At 43.2% G+C, this 20,702-nt stretch overlaps 1 protein-coding gene across 1 annotated transcript in view; it reads right to left on the bottom strand.

The window, feature by feature from the left end:
* The window catches only part of LOC126194742 (ATP-binding cassette subfamily G member 4-like), a 513,739-nt gene that overhangs the window by 64,651 nt on the left and 428,386 nt on the right, over positions 1-20,702 (bottom strand). The window contains exon 2 of the mRNA XM_049933005.1: positions 12,337-12,454. Within this exon, the coding sequence (XP_049788962.1) occupies positions 12,337-12,454 (118 nt within the window). The remainder of the gene's footprint in view (positions 1-12,336; positions 12,455-20,702) is intronic.

Genomic DNA, 20,702 nt, shown 5'->3' with positions numbered 1-20,702 from the left:
ACCATCTGTATTCTACAGCTCATATAAATGTCAGACTGCGTGTCATCTGTTTAAGAAAGTGTGTACTTCAGTTTCGTGCTAACATGAAGAATTCATGCGACTATGGAAATAACAAGTTGGTAACTGTGTCCCCAACTACACTAGGTTGTAGCAGACGGTGATATTTCCAGAAAGAATAGATACCCGAGTGAAACAAGTATTATCATACTTATACGGAAATAACCGCCAGCTGTCAGGAAGGTTCTACCGAGTTTACAGATAACTCTATTGTTATTGCCCTTAATGTGATCCACATATCATCACATGTACAGTTGCCATAACCTGTATGCAGTAGCTGTTAGCCTGGTACTCCATGCGAGAATCACCTCGCACGACTACCAAAAAAAAAAAAAAACCATGTTTCGCAGGTTTAGCTATATGATCACAATGAAATAAAAAACACTCAAAAATGTGCTGTGACTTTACATAACTGGGCTGGCGCCTGACGAGTCACCGCTAGTCGTCGATGTTAAGAGACCGGACTTCCAACAGTGTTTATAGATTAAGCGACAAAAGTTAAAGCCACGCCCATAAGAACTATATTGGACAGAAATGACTAAATTAGCGCGCCCATGAGCTGAGGGAAATGTAGCAGTTCGCGTTTTGCAGGATCTCAGAGCTAACTGTGCCCCTGTCTGAAGAATTCGACTGTAAAAATACGCGATAGTTATAAATAACTATTAAAACTAACTGGTATAAAAAATAACCATAATCGCGATAATTGATGTCCTGAAATAACCGTTCGTCCAACCTTCACCACAAACAAATACATCCATCGTGATGCTATTCGCACAACCGTTATGCATCCGAAAATGCGATGTGGTGACCTTCCTGCAACCAGTATGGTTGATGGGCGCCCCATTGTAGGCGTGGCCCTCTATGCAGCCACAACTGAAATCGCAACAATGATCGCCTTGCTGACAGTACATTGTGCTCCAGTCATTGTCGCTGAGTCCGTTTGGATACCTCTCTTGCTGGAAACAAACCTATTTCTTGTCTGGAGGTACGTGTCATAGCTGTACGATCCTGCACGGCCGAGAGAACATGTCTGTCCTCTTGGGCGCTAATCGCGTGGGGCCGTTGAAATCCAGCATGGCGTTGAGTACGGCACTACTGAACCCATAGATTCCATATTCATAAGATGATCGTGGGGTGCGAATAACACGAGAAGGAACATTGCGTAACGAAAAACCTCAGTATTGGTAGACCACGATCTTGTCACAGTCGAACTCGTACACGTTGTGTCTCAAATTACTCCTTACATGAAGCTAATACGATCTTTTCACAAACTTCCAAAATTCAAAGGTGATTTCTGAACGAGAAATCCTCTATGTAATCTTTTCATATTGAGAGATGTAGATGACGTTTCTCCTGCCTACCTTACGCTTTTATACTAAATTCTGATCTTTTGCGTTTCAAGCACGCAGTATACCTCATATCAGTTTGAGATTAGTTTTTGTACACTGCCTTCGTGGTGTTTTAGTGATAATATCCTTTTCTTCTTCTTCTTCTGCGTGTGTGTCTAATGACAGGTTTCAACTGCAGGCTCTCCATTGTGCCCTGTTTTGAGCATCTTTCTTCATCTTTTTGTACTTTCGTCCTCTTCTAATGTCATCCATCATTCCAAATCTTTTGCTACCTCTTCCTCTCACTCCTTCCACTTTTCCCTCTATAATTCTTTGTTCCAGAAAATTCCTACACAGTAAACTGCCTAGCCAAGACTTTTTCCTCCTTCTGATCACTTCCAATAATCTTCTTTGTTCCCCTATTTCTTTTATTACTTCTTCACTCTGAAGTCTGTCCATCCACTTCATCTGAAGCATTTTTCTTCATAGCCCCATTTCAAAACTTTCTAAATAGCTTTCTTCTTTCTTTTTTACTATCCATCATTCACCGCTGTGTAACACTACATTCAAACACAACATTTATCAAATCCCTTCCTCAGCAGTTGGAATTCTTGTGGACTTTAGAAACTGCTTCACCTTTTGAAATGCTCTCTCTCCCACAGATATCCTCCTCCTTATTTTTTTTTGTACAACTTCCGTTGCGTGTCATTAAACCTTCCAGGTAAAGAAAGCATTTTACTTGTTCTTTTTTCCTTCTTGCTTATTCTCATCACTTTTGTCTCTCCTATATTTATCTTCATTCCATCCTCCTTGCCCCTTTTTATAATACTCTTCCATTTATTCTGCAGCTTTTTCCCGATTCCGCTAGCACTGCTTGATCATCTGCATATTTTACTGTCTTCATCCTTTTTTTCTTGAATTACAACGCCTCTTGCATTCTCCATAGCCTAACCTATCAATTCTCCATGTTTGTCGAACAGATTTTGTGACACTGAACATCCTTGCCTTGCACTCCTTCCAATGCTCATCTCTTCTATTTCCTCACCCGCCTAATGTGTCATTTTTTCCTTTGACGGATCTCCTTTATTAACCTTCTACCTTTCCAGTGCGCCAACAGCCGTATACTATAGTACAGATAACCCCACATGGTGCAGAGGGCTACCAAAAGATTTTGAAGTTATTGTACTCATTTCCCATTATGTTTTCCCCTTAACGCTGTTTGTAAATAATTACAAAATTCATTTCGAGCTGAACTGCGAATTACACGAACACAGTACAAGAATCAAAAATACTTTTTATGTGGACTTCGCATTCCTGTTTGCGTCTGTGATTGGCGTTCAATATTCTGGCGCGATGGTTCTGCAGTTATCTTTCTCAAGATATAAAGCAAGAAATTGGTAATCTAGTGATCTAAATGAAAATTACAAACATTTCTTATTAGAAACTACTTTACGAACTAATAACGAAGACTTCCGTTAACTGCGTGATAAGTGGTAATGTGCATCGTAACCAGGCGTTTGTTGTTATCAATGCAAACAACTGTTGTGCTATGCTCTTCACGGGTATACTGCCGGATATGATCGTCTTCACTACACGATATTTCGGCCATCCATCTGGCCACCATCTTCAGGTGCCGGAACTGAAGATGGCGGCCAGATGGATCGCCGAAGTATCGTATAGTGAAGACGATCACATCCGGCAGCATACCCGTGAAGAGCATAAACATATAAGACGCCGGGAAAATCTACGGAATCACAACTGTTGTGCTACATTAAAATACAAAGTTATCATGCAGATATTAAGCCTTTACAGCAGGTATTTAATATAACAGAAGAAACAGCAGTTTTTCAAAGTAAAGGCATTATTTCTATCTTGACGTGTTACATGTAGCCTGAGTGAAGCCAAATAATTTGTAGAAGTTCAACGATAGTTAATTAGTAACACAGTTTCCGACAAATGCTCTTTTATGCTGACTCTTTCCACATTTCTAAAGGTCCTCGTGTGAGATGAGATGTACGAACATAGTGAGTGGGTATCTGGTATCATGCATTCTTAGGTGGAAGCAGTTTCAGCCTTATAGCGGGCATACCTCGAGGCCCTAGTACATAAACGGTTGCATAAGATGCAGGCGTTCATCCACTGCCTCAAGCTGTAGACGTTGGCCAGCGAGCGGAGAAACGGGACAAATATACCGCGAAAACCCTATTCATCAGAGTGTGAAGAATTGCAACGTAATGATCATTTGTTTTGAGTGACATGCTGTTGAAGTTCACTGTTATCAGCTTAGCGGATCTGAATTAACTTCTTTTTGCTGACGGATGATAGTTTACCTCGTTTGATGTCGGATACAGATTCACCAAGGCTGACCTTTTAGTGCGAAATCTCGGACGGTTCTGGAACTTACGTACTGGCTAAGTGTAGGTAAAAGTTTGTCAGTTCTTTGTTGTGGTCTACTTTGAAATGCGCACTCAGATAGACACTATGTACCGATGGCCTGAGGGCGCCTCAGGTGTCTTCCTTCGGACTCATATCAAGCAAAAGTGGTGACCAAAACATCAAAGTGAGTAGCCTGTCATGCTCCCTAAACGACCGTATCACAATTATGGCCCAGCGACATGGCCCGTTATTGTGCTGAGAGGTGCCATTCGTTACGGAGGGCATCAAGAATTACGGTATACAGATGGTCTGCCACAATGTTCATTTATAAATTTAGACAACATTGTCTGTAGAGCGCAGTGGTCTGGTGCTATACTTTGGTCAACACAACAGTCGAGATCGCATTAACATTTGCTTATTACGACCGGTTTCGGCTTATGTTACAGCCATCCTCAGAGGTTTTGGGCCCCCTGTGGCTGGTGCTGTAAAGTGTACGATCGTGGTATCACGTGAAAAACCGAGGTGCCGCAGCCGTTAACGTCCTGGTTACCTGCCCTGGCCATTGACTTAAATTTCAGGCAGTGTAGTTTCCCCATCGTGTTGTTGTCCAGCACGGTGTGTAGTTTGACAGCTCTATGTATGATTGTTTGTGGGCGCCAATATATTCTACGTTGTTCCGTTGAACTCCCTGTTGTGCCCTGGTCGGGTGAGCTGGAAGTTATCTTGTCGGTGGGTCCGCTGACTGTCGTCTGATCGTCAATGGTTCGCCCGACTGCCTGTCTCACCTAAGCGAGCGTTAGTGTTTGAATTACAGTCCGACCCTCGAACATCTGAGCGCCCTTGGGTGTACTGCCCTGTTTTTATTAAATTTGTTCTTGTTGTTTGTACTTGTATGGCTTGTAGCCGATTTTTTTAAATTCGAGTTGTTTAGCTCTTAAGGCCTTCAGCCTAAATTAAAGAACTGTTTCACGTAAGACGTTTGGTATCTTTAAAAAAAATGGAGTTTTAAGTGTTAGGCCTTCAGCCGATTTGAATTTAACTTGTTTACTTCAGCCTAACTAAAGAACTGTTTTAAGTTGAGGCTTGCCTGTTAAATGTCGGATTATGCTTGCGTTTTATGTTATTGGCCTTCAGCCATTTTTAAATTAAAGTGGCTTTCAGGTGGTAATTATGTCCCAATGATTAAAGCTGTGTGTGTGTTTTTCTTTTTTAATTTTTGGGGTCTTGTAAAGTTTGATCAAATAATAAAGTTGTACGTTCGAGTGTAACTGACAGTCCTTATTTTGGCCCCTTTCCCCAATTTATACTGTCTGTCCTCTCCTGTGGGATTAGCAGGGCGTCTCAGGTTACTTGCGTTCTTCCTGTTTATCGTGATGCGGACGTTCCTCAAGTTTTCTCTGGTCAGAGTGGCTACTATTCAGCGCTAACGGTGCGCACAGAGCTCACTGGAAGGTGTCACATTGTGGGGAGACTTAACTGGCGTGTGCGTACTGACCTCGAAATATTTGAACACGATACACCAAGAGTTGAAAGTTATTGTGACAGTACTCCTTCTTCCCATTGTGCGTCTTTCCAGGGGTGCAGTCAACACTGACTTCATATTTATGGATTATAATCCGCGACGTCCTCGAATAGCGCAGGTGGAGAAGCTCCTGGAATGAAGGGTGTTCGGTCCATGACTGACCTGCCCATTCCCACGACTTAAAACCCACGGAAGACGCATCGGATGCGTTGGGGAGACGTATTCAAATGGTTCAAATGGCTCTGAGCACTATGGGACTCAACTGCTGAGGTCATTAGTCCCCTAGAACTTAGAACTAGTTAAACCTAACTAACCTAAGGACATCACAAACATCCATGCCCGAGGCAGGATTCGAACCTGCGACCGTAGCGGTCTTGCGGTTCCAGACTGCAGCGCCTTTAACCGCACGGCCACTTCGGCCGGCGGGGGACGTATTACACACATCCACAGGAACCAATGACTATCCAGCCGTTGCCAAACTCCGGCGGAGAAATGGAACGCCCTGACACAAGAACTCTTTACCAACCTCGAGGCCACGACGCGGAACTTACCCTACTGGCCATTAAAATTGGTACACCATGAAGATGACGTGCTACAGATGCGAAATTTAACCGACAGGAAGAAGATGCTGTGATATGAAAATGATAAGCTTTTCAGAGCATTCACACAAGGTTGGCGCCGGTGGAGACACCTACAACGTGCTGATATGAGGAACGTTTCCAACAGCATTTCTCATACACAAAGAGCATTGACATGCGTTGCCTGGTAAAACGCTGTTGTGATGCCTCGTGTAAGGTGGAGAAATGCGTACCATCACGTTTCCGACTTTGATAAAGGTCGGATTGTTGCCTATTGCGATTGCGGTTTATCGTATCCCGACATTGCTGCTTCCGTTGGTCGAGATCCAATGACTGTTAGCAGAATATGGAATTGGAGGGTTCAGGAGGGTAATACGGAACGCTGTGCTGGATCCCAACGGCCTCGTATCACTAGCAGTCGAGATCACCGGCATCTTATCCGCATGGCTGTAACGGATCGTGCAGCAACGTCTCGATCCCTGAGTCAACAGATGGGGACTTTTGCAAGACAACAACCATCTGCACGAACAGTTCGACGACGTTTGCAGCAGCATGGACTATCAGTTCGGAGACCATGGCTGTGGTTACCCTTGATGCTGCATCACAGACAGGAGCGCCTGCGATGGTGTACTCAACGGCGAACCTGGGTGTACGAATGGCAAAACGTCATTTTTTCGGATGAATCCAGGTTCTGTTTACAGCATCATGATGGTCGCATCCGTGTTTGGCGACATCGCGGTGAACGCACATTGGAAGCGTGTATTCGTCATCGCCATACTGGCGTATCACCCGGCGTGATGGTATGGGGTGCCATTGGTTACACGTCTCGGTCACCTCTTTTTTGCACAGACGGCACTTTGAACAGTGGACGTTACATTTCAGATGTGTTACGACCCGTGGCTCTACCCTTCATTCGATCCCTGCGACACCTTACATTTCAGCAGGATAATGCACGACCGCATGTTGCAGGTCCTGTACGGGCCTTTCTGGATACAGATTGGTTCAAATGCCTCTGAGCACTATGGGACTTAACTTCTAAGGCCATCATTCCCTAGAACTTAGAACCACTTAAACCTAACTAACCTAAGGAGATAACACACATCCATGCCCGAGGCATGATTCGAACCTGCGAACGGAGCGGTTGCGCGGTTCCAGACTGTAGCGCCTACAACCGCTCGGCCACACCGGCCCGCCTGGATACAGAAAATGTTGGACTGCTGCCCTGGCCAGCACATTCTCCAGATCTCTCATCAGTTAAAAACGTCTGGTCAATGGTGGCCGTGCAACTGGCTCGTCACAATACGCCAGTCACTACTCTTGATGAACTGTGGTATCGTGTTGATGCTGCATGGGCAGCTGTACTTGTACACGCCATCCAAGCTCTGTTTGACTCAATGCTCAGGCATATCAAGGCCGTTATTACGGCCAGAGGTGGTTGTTCTGGGTACTGATTTGTCGGGACCTATGCACCCAAATTGCGTGAAAATGTAATCACATTTGTCCAATGAATACCCGTTTATCATCTGCGTTTTTTCTTGGTGTATCAATTTTAATGGCCAGTAGTGTACTTTGCAGTCCGTGGTCGTGACATAAACTATTAAGAACTATGTCTCGCCTTTTGTAATGTACAAGAGACCGCCATGAAATCCGGTGACTTCAGTGTAATTGTGGTTTCATTTCTGTTCGCCTCACTGCGTATTTTTTTTCAGTTACGTTCTGCTGCAGTACTTTCTATGCATGGTCCAAGTTTCATCTTTCTGTGTTACTTTCGTCCTTAAGTTTTGCACACCTGTGTATCTCTTGGACTGCATCAGAGAATTTCCTATGTCCATATAGAATCCATTCGTCTGCCTCAATGTCCTGACAACGCTCATTTAATTTTCAGTACAGTAATGATTACATATTACATGCCAGTCTGTTCCCTGATCCATTTGTCTATCTATCTGTGTCTGATAGTTATTCCTGTCAAGGTTATCTCCATTATCCGCCAAGGAATCCTCAGATTTGAATCGTTTCCGCCTGAGCAGTCATGTCTCACTTCTCTAAATCAAAATCGACCATACGCCCTCATTACGACCTTTCAGTTCCACAACAATGGATACTTCGTTTTAAGAACTTCTAATTTCTCACAATAATTTCAGGTCCTTTTATTTTACTGTTTGTTTCTTTTGTTGTCCATCCAATCTTAATAGTTTCCTCCTGTCATTAGTAATAAATTCTATTATCAATGAGTTTGATGATATCGAAAATCGACAAGCAAATACATGGGTCCTACGACCGATTTCAGTGAATAAAGATTCGCATATTTTCAGGTAGTAACACCCATACCAAAGCACAATTTCGTGGATTCGCCGAAGGCAAAGAAATGGCTGGCAATGTTTTGTGGAATAGTTGCTGTCAATTACCCTGCATTATCGGCAAAATCCTCGAGAATATTAGTTCTATTCATGACAGCTTGCTGATGAGAAAGTGTATTTTAGACTACAGCTAAAGGTCTGTGCGGGTAAGGAAGACGCTATTCACACTCACACGTTATCAGCAAGTCCCTCGTGTGTATTCACAAGTATTTTGTTCACACCCAAGGATATTAAAATTTTGTAATCCAGTTCAATGTGTTTCGCACGCCGGAATTATGACTAAAGGCTTGCCCATGGCTTGAATTTTCTTGTACTGAAGCCGGACCTTGCGGTTTACATTCTACTAAGAACAAAAGGCTGATGATGACCACATTTTAATACAACATACTGTGTCACGTTCGTGATACATTCCTCAAGTTACAACAATCTGTCATAATAATTGAAACGGATTTTGTAATAGACTGTCGTCAAGTTTTGCACTCCGTTAATGCTGTAACCGGGATTTGAGAAAAGTCGGGAACCACTCGAAAAAACCAGTTGACGCCGACAGTCAGTCTGAGATTGTCAACTGGAAAACGCTGAGTATGGATAAGACAACAGCGAGGAATACGGACAGTGGAGACGCAACTACAAACAAATCCAGTGAGCAACCCAAGACAGAAACCGAGACATAGCGAAATGGAAACTAAGGAACGAGGCTGCCATAAGCCGTCGGAACACAATTCGTGCAATCGAACGTCAACGTTGAGGGTAGGGTGGCCAAAAGTATCGATTTATAATATTATCGATATATTCATAGCGACGTCAACGTATGACGCTGTTACTGAATACCGATATTTCGACTGATCGATAACAACACCGAAATCAAAAACTATACTTTTATTGTCTGTCTTTTCTTCATTCATTGGCGCTATAATTCTCATCAGCAGATTTCTCGCCCATTCCAACTACTACAAATCTTTGCAATCCGACAGTAAATGTCTTACATTGGGCTTAATTTACTTTCATAATCAGTACTACAAATGAGCACTAAATCTGAACATGAATCTATCTGTATTGTATTTTCATGGAAGCTTGTTACTTCTGTGGCACAAGGTGCAAAATTCACAGTTTCGTGACAGTCCTGTATCATAATGTTGGAAATTATTACTCCCAGCTCGCAACTGCGAGGCAGAATGTGCGCTTCTCTTACCGCTTGGTTACCTGGATCAAGAAAAGGTAGAAGGACTAGAAAAGTAACGTACCTTGTGCACAAAAATCACACACATTACTGCACAGGTATTTAGCGTAATGGAAAATGGACTCTGTTGTCTGTAATGTTTAGTCGTCATTTCACACCTATTTTGTCCGAACTTGCTCAAAAATACTTAATATGCCAAGCCTCTTTTGTTTTTCCCAAAAGACTGGCTTGCTTGGTAAACTGGGTTATGCCAGATAACAGAAGCAGGCTGACGGTGGAATGTATTAAACGAAGACTTCTCTTAGTGTCTATCGGTAATGATTATTGGTTTCATTACTTACTTTTTTTTGTAAATAATTGTCTGTCTTATACAAAATAAAGTATTTGTCAATTTTTAAATGTTTGTTAATCATTTCTGTGAATTCGATTAGTTTTTTTAAATTCCTGTAGAGCTTGGAAATGTCAACACATATATCAAAATATCGATCCTTTTGTCTCAATAATACCGACAGCTCTCATAAGTATCGGTACAATACATAAATCGATATTTTTAAAAATATGCGCACCCCTATTGAGCGTGCCGAGTTCTGGCGTCATAGCGTGGAAAATGCACACTGGGGAGTCTTTTCGAACGTGCAGAGCAATGCATAACATGCCATATGTTCTGAATGTTCGTTTGAACGTAGATCGTGAGGTGAAAGAAGTCCATCTACGTCAGATGACGCAATCTCTCTTCAGTACAGAGTTGCTAGACGCAATCTTGGCTTTCAGTTGAAGCCTATTTGTGTATATGCCGTTTCTAAGTATCAGCAAATTGAGAATCTCTCGAAAGTCCTTCGTTAATTGTAAGATTTGTTGTAAAAACGTGACGGTAAATGTCTAATTGGTGGTTAAATAACTATTGTAATTTCCTTATTATGCAAGTATGCCGTTCCAAAGGAACGGCACATTGAGGATAAATCAAAAACGCATTGTTCTTGGTACAGCTTCTTATAATTAAATGTCATTTAATAACATGCCTACGACTGAAGCTTTTAGGAGGTGGTGAGATGCAAAGTATGGTCGTATATCATTCATGCTCGCTCAAGAGAAATTAGTAGAGACACAGAATTGAAGGTAAGAGATGATGTGTTGTTAGCTTGATCTCACTAGATCCAAATATTTTTTCACTAACCTCCTCGTTTTATAATAGGTTCTGATACTTCCTTGTAAGTTTGCAAGAAGTATGATCTATAATATTCGATGTTAATTAAATATCGCGGTTGGTCAAGCGGTCTAACCCACGGCTTTCCCTAGTGGGAAGTAGCGACTGGTCCCGGCGTACTTGTGTTGAGGTCCGGTGAGCCGGCCAGTCTGCGGATGGTTTTTAGGCGGTTTTCCATCTGCCTTGACGAATGTGGGCTGGTTCCCCTTATTCCGCCCCAGCTACACTATGTCGGCGATTGCTGCGGAAACAAGTTCTCCACGTACGCGTACACCACCATTACTCTACCACGCAAACATAAGGTTTACATTCGTCTGGTGTGAGACGTTCCCTGCGGCGGGGGGGAGAGGGGGGGGGTTCCAATACATACAATACAATACATAATTAAGTGCACTCTTTTTGAGGAGTGAATTTGTTCGATTGACTTCATCTACAACACAGGTTGCACTACTCGGAGTAAGATATTTTGCTATTTCTGTTTTCAAGTTTTGTATTTAACATGATGTAAAGATACTGCTACTGAATAGGAACAGTGAATACCTAAGAATGACGATTGGGTCTTACTAGAAAGTGAGAATGTTGAAACAATTTTCATCTTAATGTGGAGAACTATCGAACATGAGTATCGCACTGTTTGTAATCTTTATAAGCCTATGTCCTTACTGACTAGCAATTGTACCCTCCTTTTTGCCATATAACATGTTCAAGGATATTGAAGTTCTTATTTATGTACACTACAGACAGAACGGCATGACTAGCATATGATACGGAAGGAATGGGTGTTTTAATAGGGCTAACACATGAATTTTACGCCTGTCCATTTCGTAAACAGCGTGAATTGCGAGCCAGATATAGGCGCTGGAGAGCACTGCGATTCCTTATCACACGCTGAGGCACACGTAGCGTATGCACAAGTCGTATCGTTCCGTGCATTCAAGCAGCACGTTGAGCTCGGCACGCTCAACGTTGACGTTCGAAAGCACGACCCGTATGCCGACGACATTACGGCTAGCGATATTATTGCGAGACGAAGCCGGCCGCGGTGGTCTTGCGGTTCTAGGCGCTGCAGTCCGGAACCGTGGGACTGCTACGGTCGCAGGTTCGAATCCTGCCTCGGGCATGGATGTGTGTGACGTCCTTAGGTTAGTTAGGTTTAAGTAGTTCTAGGTTCTAGGGGACTGATGACCTAAGATGTTAAGTCCCATAGTGCTCAGAGCCATTTTTTTGCAAGACGAATACACCACTGAAAGCAGGGCAACGGCGCGGCGGATATTACAGTAGTACGGGGAGAACTAATTTCGTCAGCGAGAGAGGTGTGACACAGACCAGCGCTACGGCACAGTAATACGTAGGATCATGGACGGAGCCGCTCTGCCTAGAGGCCGTGGTAGGTATCCATGCTTCCTGGTGAGCTTTCACAGTAGTCGTAGTAGTAGTGGCTCGCCATCACAGTTTTTTTTATCTTAAATATCTTTGTGACTAATGCCCTTTTGGGATATTTATTAATTTATAAATGACATATAAGTACTGCCAGTCATAATTCTGTAACCATGTTATAGACCATTCTTTAGTTTAAGTTCTGAGGAAGACACTCCTAGCAGTGTTGAAACCCGGTTAATTCGTTAAAAATTAGTGACCGAGGGCTGTTTTCTTTAAATTGATTCGAGAGTTAAGTGTTCGCCTCCCCACAGCGCCGCCTGTATGAGCGGCAGCACGTCACGGCGTGATCCCTACCTGTAGCCCGCCAGGATGTTGAGCAGGGTGCTCTTGCCGGCACCCGACGGCCCCAAGATGGCAGTCAGCTGCCCAGACCGGAACAGGCCGCTTACTGAGCGCAGGATCTTCTTGTTCCCTGCAACACACACGGCAGTCAGTATGCAGTAGCCTCAACGGAGCGGAACGGATACGGAGATAAGGAGAACGACAACAAAAGAAAGACAAGGGTAAAGGATTGCAGTCGAATGAAATCGGGTGACAATACATGAACTACATTAACAAATGAGACACGATAGGTTGCGGACGAGTTTTGCTCTTAGGTCAGGAAATAACTAATGATCGTGGAAGTAAAGTGCAATTAAGAGAAAATTGTTAACGTCCAATAAAAATTTAAGTACAGGCCGTGTGCTTTACCGGCTCCCGTCCTATCACACAACGCTCATTCCCAGCAAAACGTGTACAACACTACATTGTGGAAGCATTCGCCACAGGCATCCACTTGTCGCTGGTGCTTGGCACACTTCTTTGAGTGCAGCAGCCTGACCTCCTAGTCTTTCAGTCTTTAACGAACACTCGTGATAACGGGTCTCGACGTTCGCATTCTACGGGCATGACTTGGCAAGAAGGCAAGGTTTCTTTCTTGTGTGCTGTGCTGGTTGCGTTCCCATTAGCCTTCAGGGAGCCGTTTTAGATGTGGCTGCCAGCTGAAAGAGCAGATTTTAAGATTTATTGTAACAAAATGTAAATCCTGTCTCTTCTTACTTACACAAGTGGATGTCTGCGTACATATTATCGTTAACATCGTGGTCTTAATGACTGCTAACTGCCATAACATTAAACTTCAGTTTTGAAACAAGCAGCCCGCTAAGAATATATGACAGATCGCTATACATGCAATAAATTGATGACGATTATTAGAAATTACACAAACAACGACGACTCAAACTTATAATTGTTTCGTTCGAAGTCACGTGTTTATGTGGTTATACTGTCTTATATGATGGTGATGAGACGACCATTTCCAAAGTGTATATACACGCTCCTTGTTCTCAGTGGTCTATGAGAATAAGAAGACTGCGCATGTAACAAGAAGGGTGATTTTTAACCCCTGTATCCGTTCACTTAATATTAATTTTTTTCTTGAAGTTATTCTTTTTGTCAGTTTTCTGTGAACCTGTTTCCCTGCTGCGAGTAATTGGTACCTGCTCGTGCACAGAAAAAATTTATTACAAATTTTTATACTTGGATATACTGTATCTACAAAGTGAGAAAGGCTTTATCAGCGAAAAATTAAATTATTAATGTAACTGTAGTCATTTCACTAAACTGCATCTTCGATTACGTCGGAAGACATATCAGTTGATAACAGGAGGGTATTGGAGGTTAATGGAACATTCGCGCGCGCGCGCGCGCGAGCGCGCGCGCGCGCTTGCGCGTGTGTGTGTGTGTGTGTGTGTGTGTGTGTGTGTGTGTGTGTGTGTGTGTGTGAGGGGGGGGGTTGTTTCTACTCTCTCGGAACAGGATTACACAAAAAGGTAGCAAGATTTCTTTGTATTTGTGTGTGCCTATCCACGAGTCAACGCCTCTTCTTTGCGGTGAGTGGTCTGCTTAACTTCCATAGTATTTCTGTTTCCGTTTCTGGGTTTTATGATATACTTGTATGACACGTATGCTCGAAAGCCTAATTTGATACATGGAAGTGTTACGTCCTCTCACCCTTACAAACACACGCCGCGCGCACGCGCGCACGCATGCACGCACACACACACACACACACACACACACACACACACACACACACACGATTCTCGTGGAGCCATGGATGGATTTAGATAATTCGAGATATGATCATCCGTTTAGTAATACATGACCAATTCTACGCAGACCCACAGTATCTAGGCACAGCAATTTTAACCAAGCAGATTTTATGACGATGTGTAACGGTTTATAGTCAAGTGAGAATAATACTGACTGTTCGTGCAGATTTTATCGACGTCTGCGGTAACAACTTTTGAGATACAATGCATCGAATCGACGTATGTTAACGCACTGAAGATTGTACACGTAACCAGTACAACTTCAATTTTACTTCATCACGACAGTGTGACACGCAAATCGCCGAAGTGGTGTCCAATTGAAAGACTTTCACCCGGCCGTTTAGCCGTTCTTAACCGTTATTATCCTCAGGAGAGTGAGAAATTCAGAACTCAAAGCGGAATCAGGAAAGAAGATTCCATATCATCAAAACTGATGGCAGCACCTCTACAGGAAATTTTCCGATCACTGTACTGGGAAGAAGACGAAGGAATACCTATTGATGGGAACACCTAAATCATCTTCGTTTTGCCATGACATCACACTGTTTGACTGTAGCCCAGATAAAATTAGCAACGAATGGTAGATCTTAGTAGAATACGTCTGAATGTAGGCCCGAAAATCAGTTATAATTAAACTGAAATTACATGTGTACAAGATGTAGAACAAACCTTGTACAAATTGACAATCAGAACATACAACGTGTTGATAACATTTTGTATTTAGAGTGGCTAAAGACAACAAAAGGACGATAGAGGTATAAATAAACCCAATAGTAAACATGCCCTGGAGTGTTTATGGTGAACTAAATTTTTTGAGTCTTCTGGCTTGATATGGCGCGCTACGAATTCCTCTCTCGTGGCAACCTCGTCATTTCAGAGTAGCACTTGCACGTTCTGAGTTATTGGTTGATTGTAGTCCAATCTTTGCCTTCCGCTACAGTTTTTATCCTCTGCAGCTCCCTCTAGCACAATGGAAGTTATTCCCTGTGCTTCGATGTACAAATTGAACAGAACAAGCGGAAGGCTACATTCCTATCTTGTAGCCTCTCTAATACGAGCACATCATTCTTGGTCTTTCATTCTAATTTTTCTCTCTTGGTTCTTGTACACAGTGTATATCAGTCGTCTTTCACTATAGCTTATACCTATTTCCGTGTGAATTGCGAACATCTTGCATTTTACATTTTCTGAAGTCTAATTTTCAGTATCGAGCGCAACGCCTGGACTGCCTCCTCTGAGTATATTATCCTCGTCAGGAACTTTGATGCATGAGCTGTTAAACCGATAGATCTGGCTTGTACCTCCCCTAGCTGACTTCGGGATTGAATGGATGATGTTTTGCCGAAAGTCAGATGGTATGTCTCCAGTCATAGATTCTATACACAAACTCGAATCGCAGTTTGGTTGCCACGTTCCACAACGATTTTATAAATTTCAAAAGTATGTTACGTAAGCAATTACAAGTTGCATTTATGTAGGTACAGACAAGTTTTTATAGGGAAGCAACTCTGCGTTCGGAAATATTACATTAAATATGGCGAGTGTAGGGCCTGTGGTCCATAAGCCAATCATAGCACAACGGTAACGCTGTGTTTGTGGTCAGGCGCGACTAGTAACGAAAGTAACGAGTATGGTATGCTTAATAGTGGTACATAGCTCGATAATATCGAATACGTACTATTTAAATTTTAGTAGCGATTTTTAATGGCCCAGGTACCAGGCTATCCTTGAAAATCGAACGGAGGGCTCACAGTCAGTCCCGTCTGGTACCCTTGCTGTGTAAGACATTGTAGGTGGGCTTACTTAGAATGCAGCCCATACAAAGTAACACGAACCTGCTCTCCATTCCGTACCCCCCCCCCCCCCACCACTCCCCCAGATGCCGTCGATGAAAATTCTATCACAGGCGTTTGAAAAGACTGCCACTAGATTGAATGTGTCAGCACTAAATCACAGCGGTCCAGCGAGTGTCACGGTGGCGTTCTACCAGCGGTCACGTAAATCAGGGCACTAAATCACAGCAAAACGACTTTGTATGTACTTGGTAATCGCGGTAGAAAAACGATACGAGACTGCGTGCAAGGTGGTTCTGCTGTTTTGTAGATTGCGCTTGTTGTGTGTAAGCTATCTTGAAGCTTATGTGATTGACCAAGGATAACGTCCAGTGTCGACACAGACCAAATGCGAGAATGTTGCATGTTCTGTTGTACGCTGCTGAAAACATTTAACCTAGTAGTCGTGGACTGTTTGTTGTATTTACAGCTAGATTTATTTTCAGACAGTTATATTTAGCTCATGCTTGCGAAACTGAATAAGATGTAGGTACCGTGACGCATTGTTGGTGGTGCTGTCGCCTTACAAGAGGAATACAGGGATCGACAAAAACACCAGAAACACACTACATTACCATACCTAATACGGTGCAGGAAATCAGTTGGCATTCAGAACAGCTTCCAGTCATCTCGGAATGAATAAATACGGATCCCGTAAGGTTTTCAAGTGCATTTGCACCATTAAGCCTGTGAAGTAGTGGCAAGTTCAGGTAACGACGACGGAGATTATCATGCGCCCTTCTCTCCAAAATACACCACAGAGGCCGAATGATTTAGAGATCCTGTGAGTGGCCAGGGCCGACACGAGGATTCATCCTCGTGATCACAAAGCCAGTCCTGGACGATGCGACCTGTGTGAACAGGGATCATGTCTTGGAACAGAGCATCACCATTGAGGAACAAATATTGTGTCATGGGATGGACGTGATCGGTCAAAATGGTCACATAATCCTTGGCATTAATGTGACCTTCAAGGTTACCCTTGGGGCCCATGGAATACCACGACACAGATGCCCAAATCATCATCGAAAGCTCTTCATGTTCCACCATTGGGACGTAAACTCGCCCAGAAGGTGGGAACAGATTGAAATGGGATTCGTCCGTCCAAATGGATTTCTTACATCGTTTCATAATCCAGGTTTTATGGCTTTGGCACAAAGTTTTCATGTTAAGGACATTTGAATCATTGATGCCAGCTCAGCCTGCCATTCTCTACTTCTACAGCTCGCGTCTTGTTGTTTCGATGCTGACTGGGTTCGCGAGTACGACATTCAGTTCTGCAGCGACTTTTGTAGGTTTTATCCTCATATTTTTCGTCACAGTCACCTTCAATGATCGTCTGCCACGAGCCTGCAACACACGTTTTCGTCCCCATTGCAACTTTGCAGATGATGTTTTTCCCGCTTTCCCTATACGCGGTATAAATATTTGATACGGTCCCTCTTGAAACACCGAACACTTCGGCTATTTTGGTTACGGAAACCGCCACCATACGATTCACCAACAATTTGCCCAATCTCGAATTCACTTACTTCCGACAAATGCACTCACAACAACACGAACGCTGTTCTGACACTTGCAAAGCATTTGTGGTGAAATACAACAGCGCAAACTGCTGGCTTGGCTGTCATTTGCATTTATGTTCAAGCATACATTTCTTGCTGTGTTTTCATATTCTTGTCCACACCCTGTACAACGGCATTGCGCAAAAGGATTTCTGTCCTGTGAGAGGTTCAAATGGCTCTGAGCACTATGGGACTCAACTGCTGAGGTCATTAGTCCCCTAGAACTTAGAACTACTTAAACCTAACTAACCTAAGGACATCACCAACATCCATGCCCGAGGCAGGATTCGAACCTGCGACCGTAGCGGTCTTGCGGTTCCAGACTGCAGCGCCTTTAACCGCACGGCCACTTCGGCCGGCAGTCCTGTGAGAGGCAGGGAAAGACAGCAGCGTAGAGGAGTGTTTATGTTTTTATTAAATAAAATGGAATGGGATAAACTGAGTGTCGATACGTAACCCACTTTTCTCGAACCATACCAAGAGCCCACCAATTTGTCTTCGTTATACAAAGGTGTGTCACCAACAACAAGAATAAACCACTGTTGTGACATATTACTAGGTCTACAACTTTGCTCCCGCCGTTTCTTCTCAAATTTCGGGGCTTTATTGTGAAAAGCTTACAAAAAAATTATGATTCATTGTATCGCCCATCGCTGGCCACTACATTCTCCCATCTTTCAGATAGCATACGAATCTCGTGGCAGAAGCACTGGGCGCCTTTCGTGGGGGTCCATGAATCGATTCAATTTTGCACTTGTTCATATGATCAGAAGTGCTGGTCAGCCAGACTGTATGCCACTGATCGAAAAAGGTTGTAGTCAGAGAGATCAACGTATGGGGAATACGGAAGGAGGGATAGGACTTCTCATTTCAACGTTTCCATGTATATTTTGACGGGTTTTGCGACATGGGGTCGAGCACTGACCTGCTGCAAAATTACCTTTACGTGTCTATCGCTGTATTGTGGACGTTTGTGTTTCAGTGCTGGGCTCGAACGCATCAATTGCTTTCGATAATGATGTTCTGTGACTGTCTTCGTCTGTTTCAGTAGCTTCGAAAACGTTATGTGTTCCCCCGCCATGCCCGTCATCGACATCAAAATCACCGTTCCTAAGGCGTTGAAAACATTCTCTGCACGTTCTTCCACTAATAGTTTCCTCATCATTGGTCTTACCAAGCATTTTAAGAGCCACAGCCGCACATTTCTTCATTTTGAAGCAGAAAATTAAAACTTCAAGCAAATGGCGAGAAATGGGGGACGTAAGTTGACGTACTTAATCGAGAATAACCTTATGATGCAATCACAAATCGATTAATATTTTTATGGTATTATGTTTACAGATGCCTAAGCTTATTGTATTACACCTATGACCAACCCCACTTGCCGCTACTGCCGTCTATTGCAAAACGACGGAAGCAAAGTTGTAGACCTAATATCATGACCATCTTCTAGGACTGAAGTCAACACCTCGTAATTTATGAAGTAAGTAACACGATCTACGTTAACAGAGTAGACATAAACTGCCGAAAGACGTTTTTTCACCACTTGCGTAATTTGAAGGAGCGCGAGCTTAGACTGAAATGGAACAGAGATTGAAACAACATGCTTTAAGAAATAAAAAAGTAACTTTTATACGAAACGAAAACAAAAAAATGCCTAAATGAGAGACAGTCTGATGGGCAGCACACTTTTTTTTGTGCATATGCGAAACCAGAATATGCTGCTGGGTAGTATTCAGTGCCATGTTAACCTCCTTCGTACATTGTAACAGGCTTATACTTTTCTTACCAAATTTTCGACAACGTTGTCGAGATATTTTCACCCGTTCTTGGACGTTGGCACTCCTAGGATAATTCAGCTTGTGTGGGAGATACCTGAGAGGACGGACTGCAAAGTTACATTGTTGCACTAGCACTAAGCGTGCTCAGTCGGGTTCACGCCTTGGATACCGCGGACCAACTATTAGGTTGACTCCTGTCTCTAGAAGGAAGGGTTCTAAACGTGCGTGCAGTGAGCTCGGGCATTACTGGTATGAAAGACGAACATACCACCCAAGTGTTGGCGTTGGCTGGACAATGTTTTGGAGGGGCCTGACTCGACACAGTACAGCCCTCAAATTACCCTCGGCATCTATGGGACTCTAACCACAATCTATTGGAGGGTGGAAGGAGTATATAGAGGGACTATACAAGGGCGGTGTACTTGAGGACAATATTATGGAAATGGAAGAGGATGTAGATGAAGATGAAATGGGAGATAAGATACTGCGTGAAGAGTTTGACAGAGCACTGAAAGACTTGAGTCGAAACAATGCCCCGGGAGTAGACAACATTCCATTAGAACTACTGACGGCCTTGGGAGAACCAGTCCTGACAAAACTCTGCCAGCTGGTGAGCAAGATGTATGAGACAGGCGAAATACCCTCAGACTTCAAGAGGAATATAATAATTCCAATCCCAAAGAAAGCAGGTGTCGACAGATGTGGAAATTACCGAACTATCAGTTTAATAAGTTACAGCTGCAAAATACTAACGCGAATTCTTTACAGACGAATGGAAAAACTGGTAGAAGCCGACCTCGGGGAAGATCAGTTTGGATTCAGTAGAAATATTGGAACACGTGAGGCAATACTGACCTTACGACTTATCTTAGAAGAAAGATTAAGGAAAGGCAAACCTACATTTCTAGCATTTGTAGACTTGGAGAAAGCTTTTGATAATGTTGACTGGAATACTCTCTTTCAAATTCTGAAGGTGACAGGGGTAAAATACAGGGAGCGAAAGGCTTTTTACAATTTGTACAGAAACCAGATGGCAGTTATAAGAGTCGAGAGACATGAAAGGGAAGCAGTGGTTGGGAAGGGAGTGAGACAGGTTTGTAGCCTCTCTCCGATGTTATTCAATCTGTTTATTGAGCAAGCAGTAAAGGAAACAAAAGAAAAATTCGGAGTAGGTATTAAAGTCCATGGAGAAGAAATAAAAACTTTGAGGTTCGCCGATGACATTGTAATTCTGTCAGAGACAAGGGACTTTTAAGAGCAGTTGAACTGAAGGACAGTGTCTTGAAAGGAGGATATACGATGAACATCAACAAAAGCAAAACGAGGATAATGGAATGTAGTCGAATTAAGTCGGGTGATGCGGAGGGAATAAGATTAGGAAATGAGATA

This window comes from Schistocerca nitens, chromosome 7 (genome assembly GCF_023898315.1).
Source record: "Schistocerca nitens isolate TAMUIC-IGC-003100 chromosome 7, iqSchNite1.1, whole genome shotgun sequence".
NCBI lineage: Eukaryota > Metazoa > Arthropoda > Insecta > Orthoptera > Acrididae > Schistocerca > Schistocerca nitens.
This window is presented reverse-complemented; position numbering and strand designations above follow the sequence as displayed.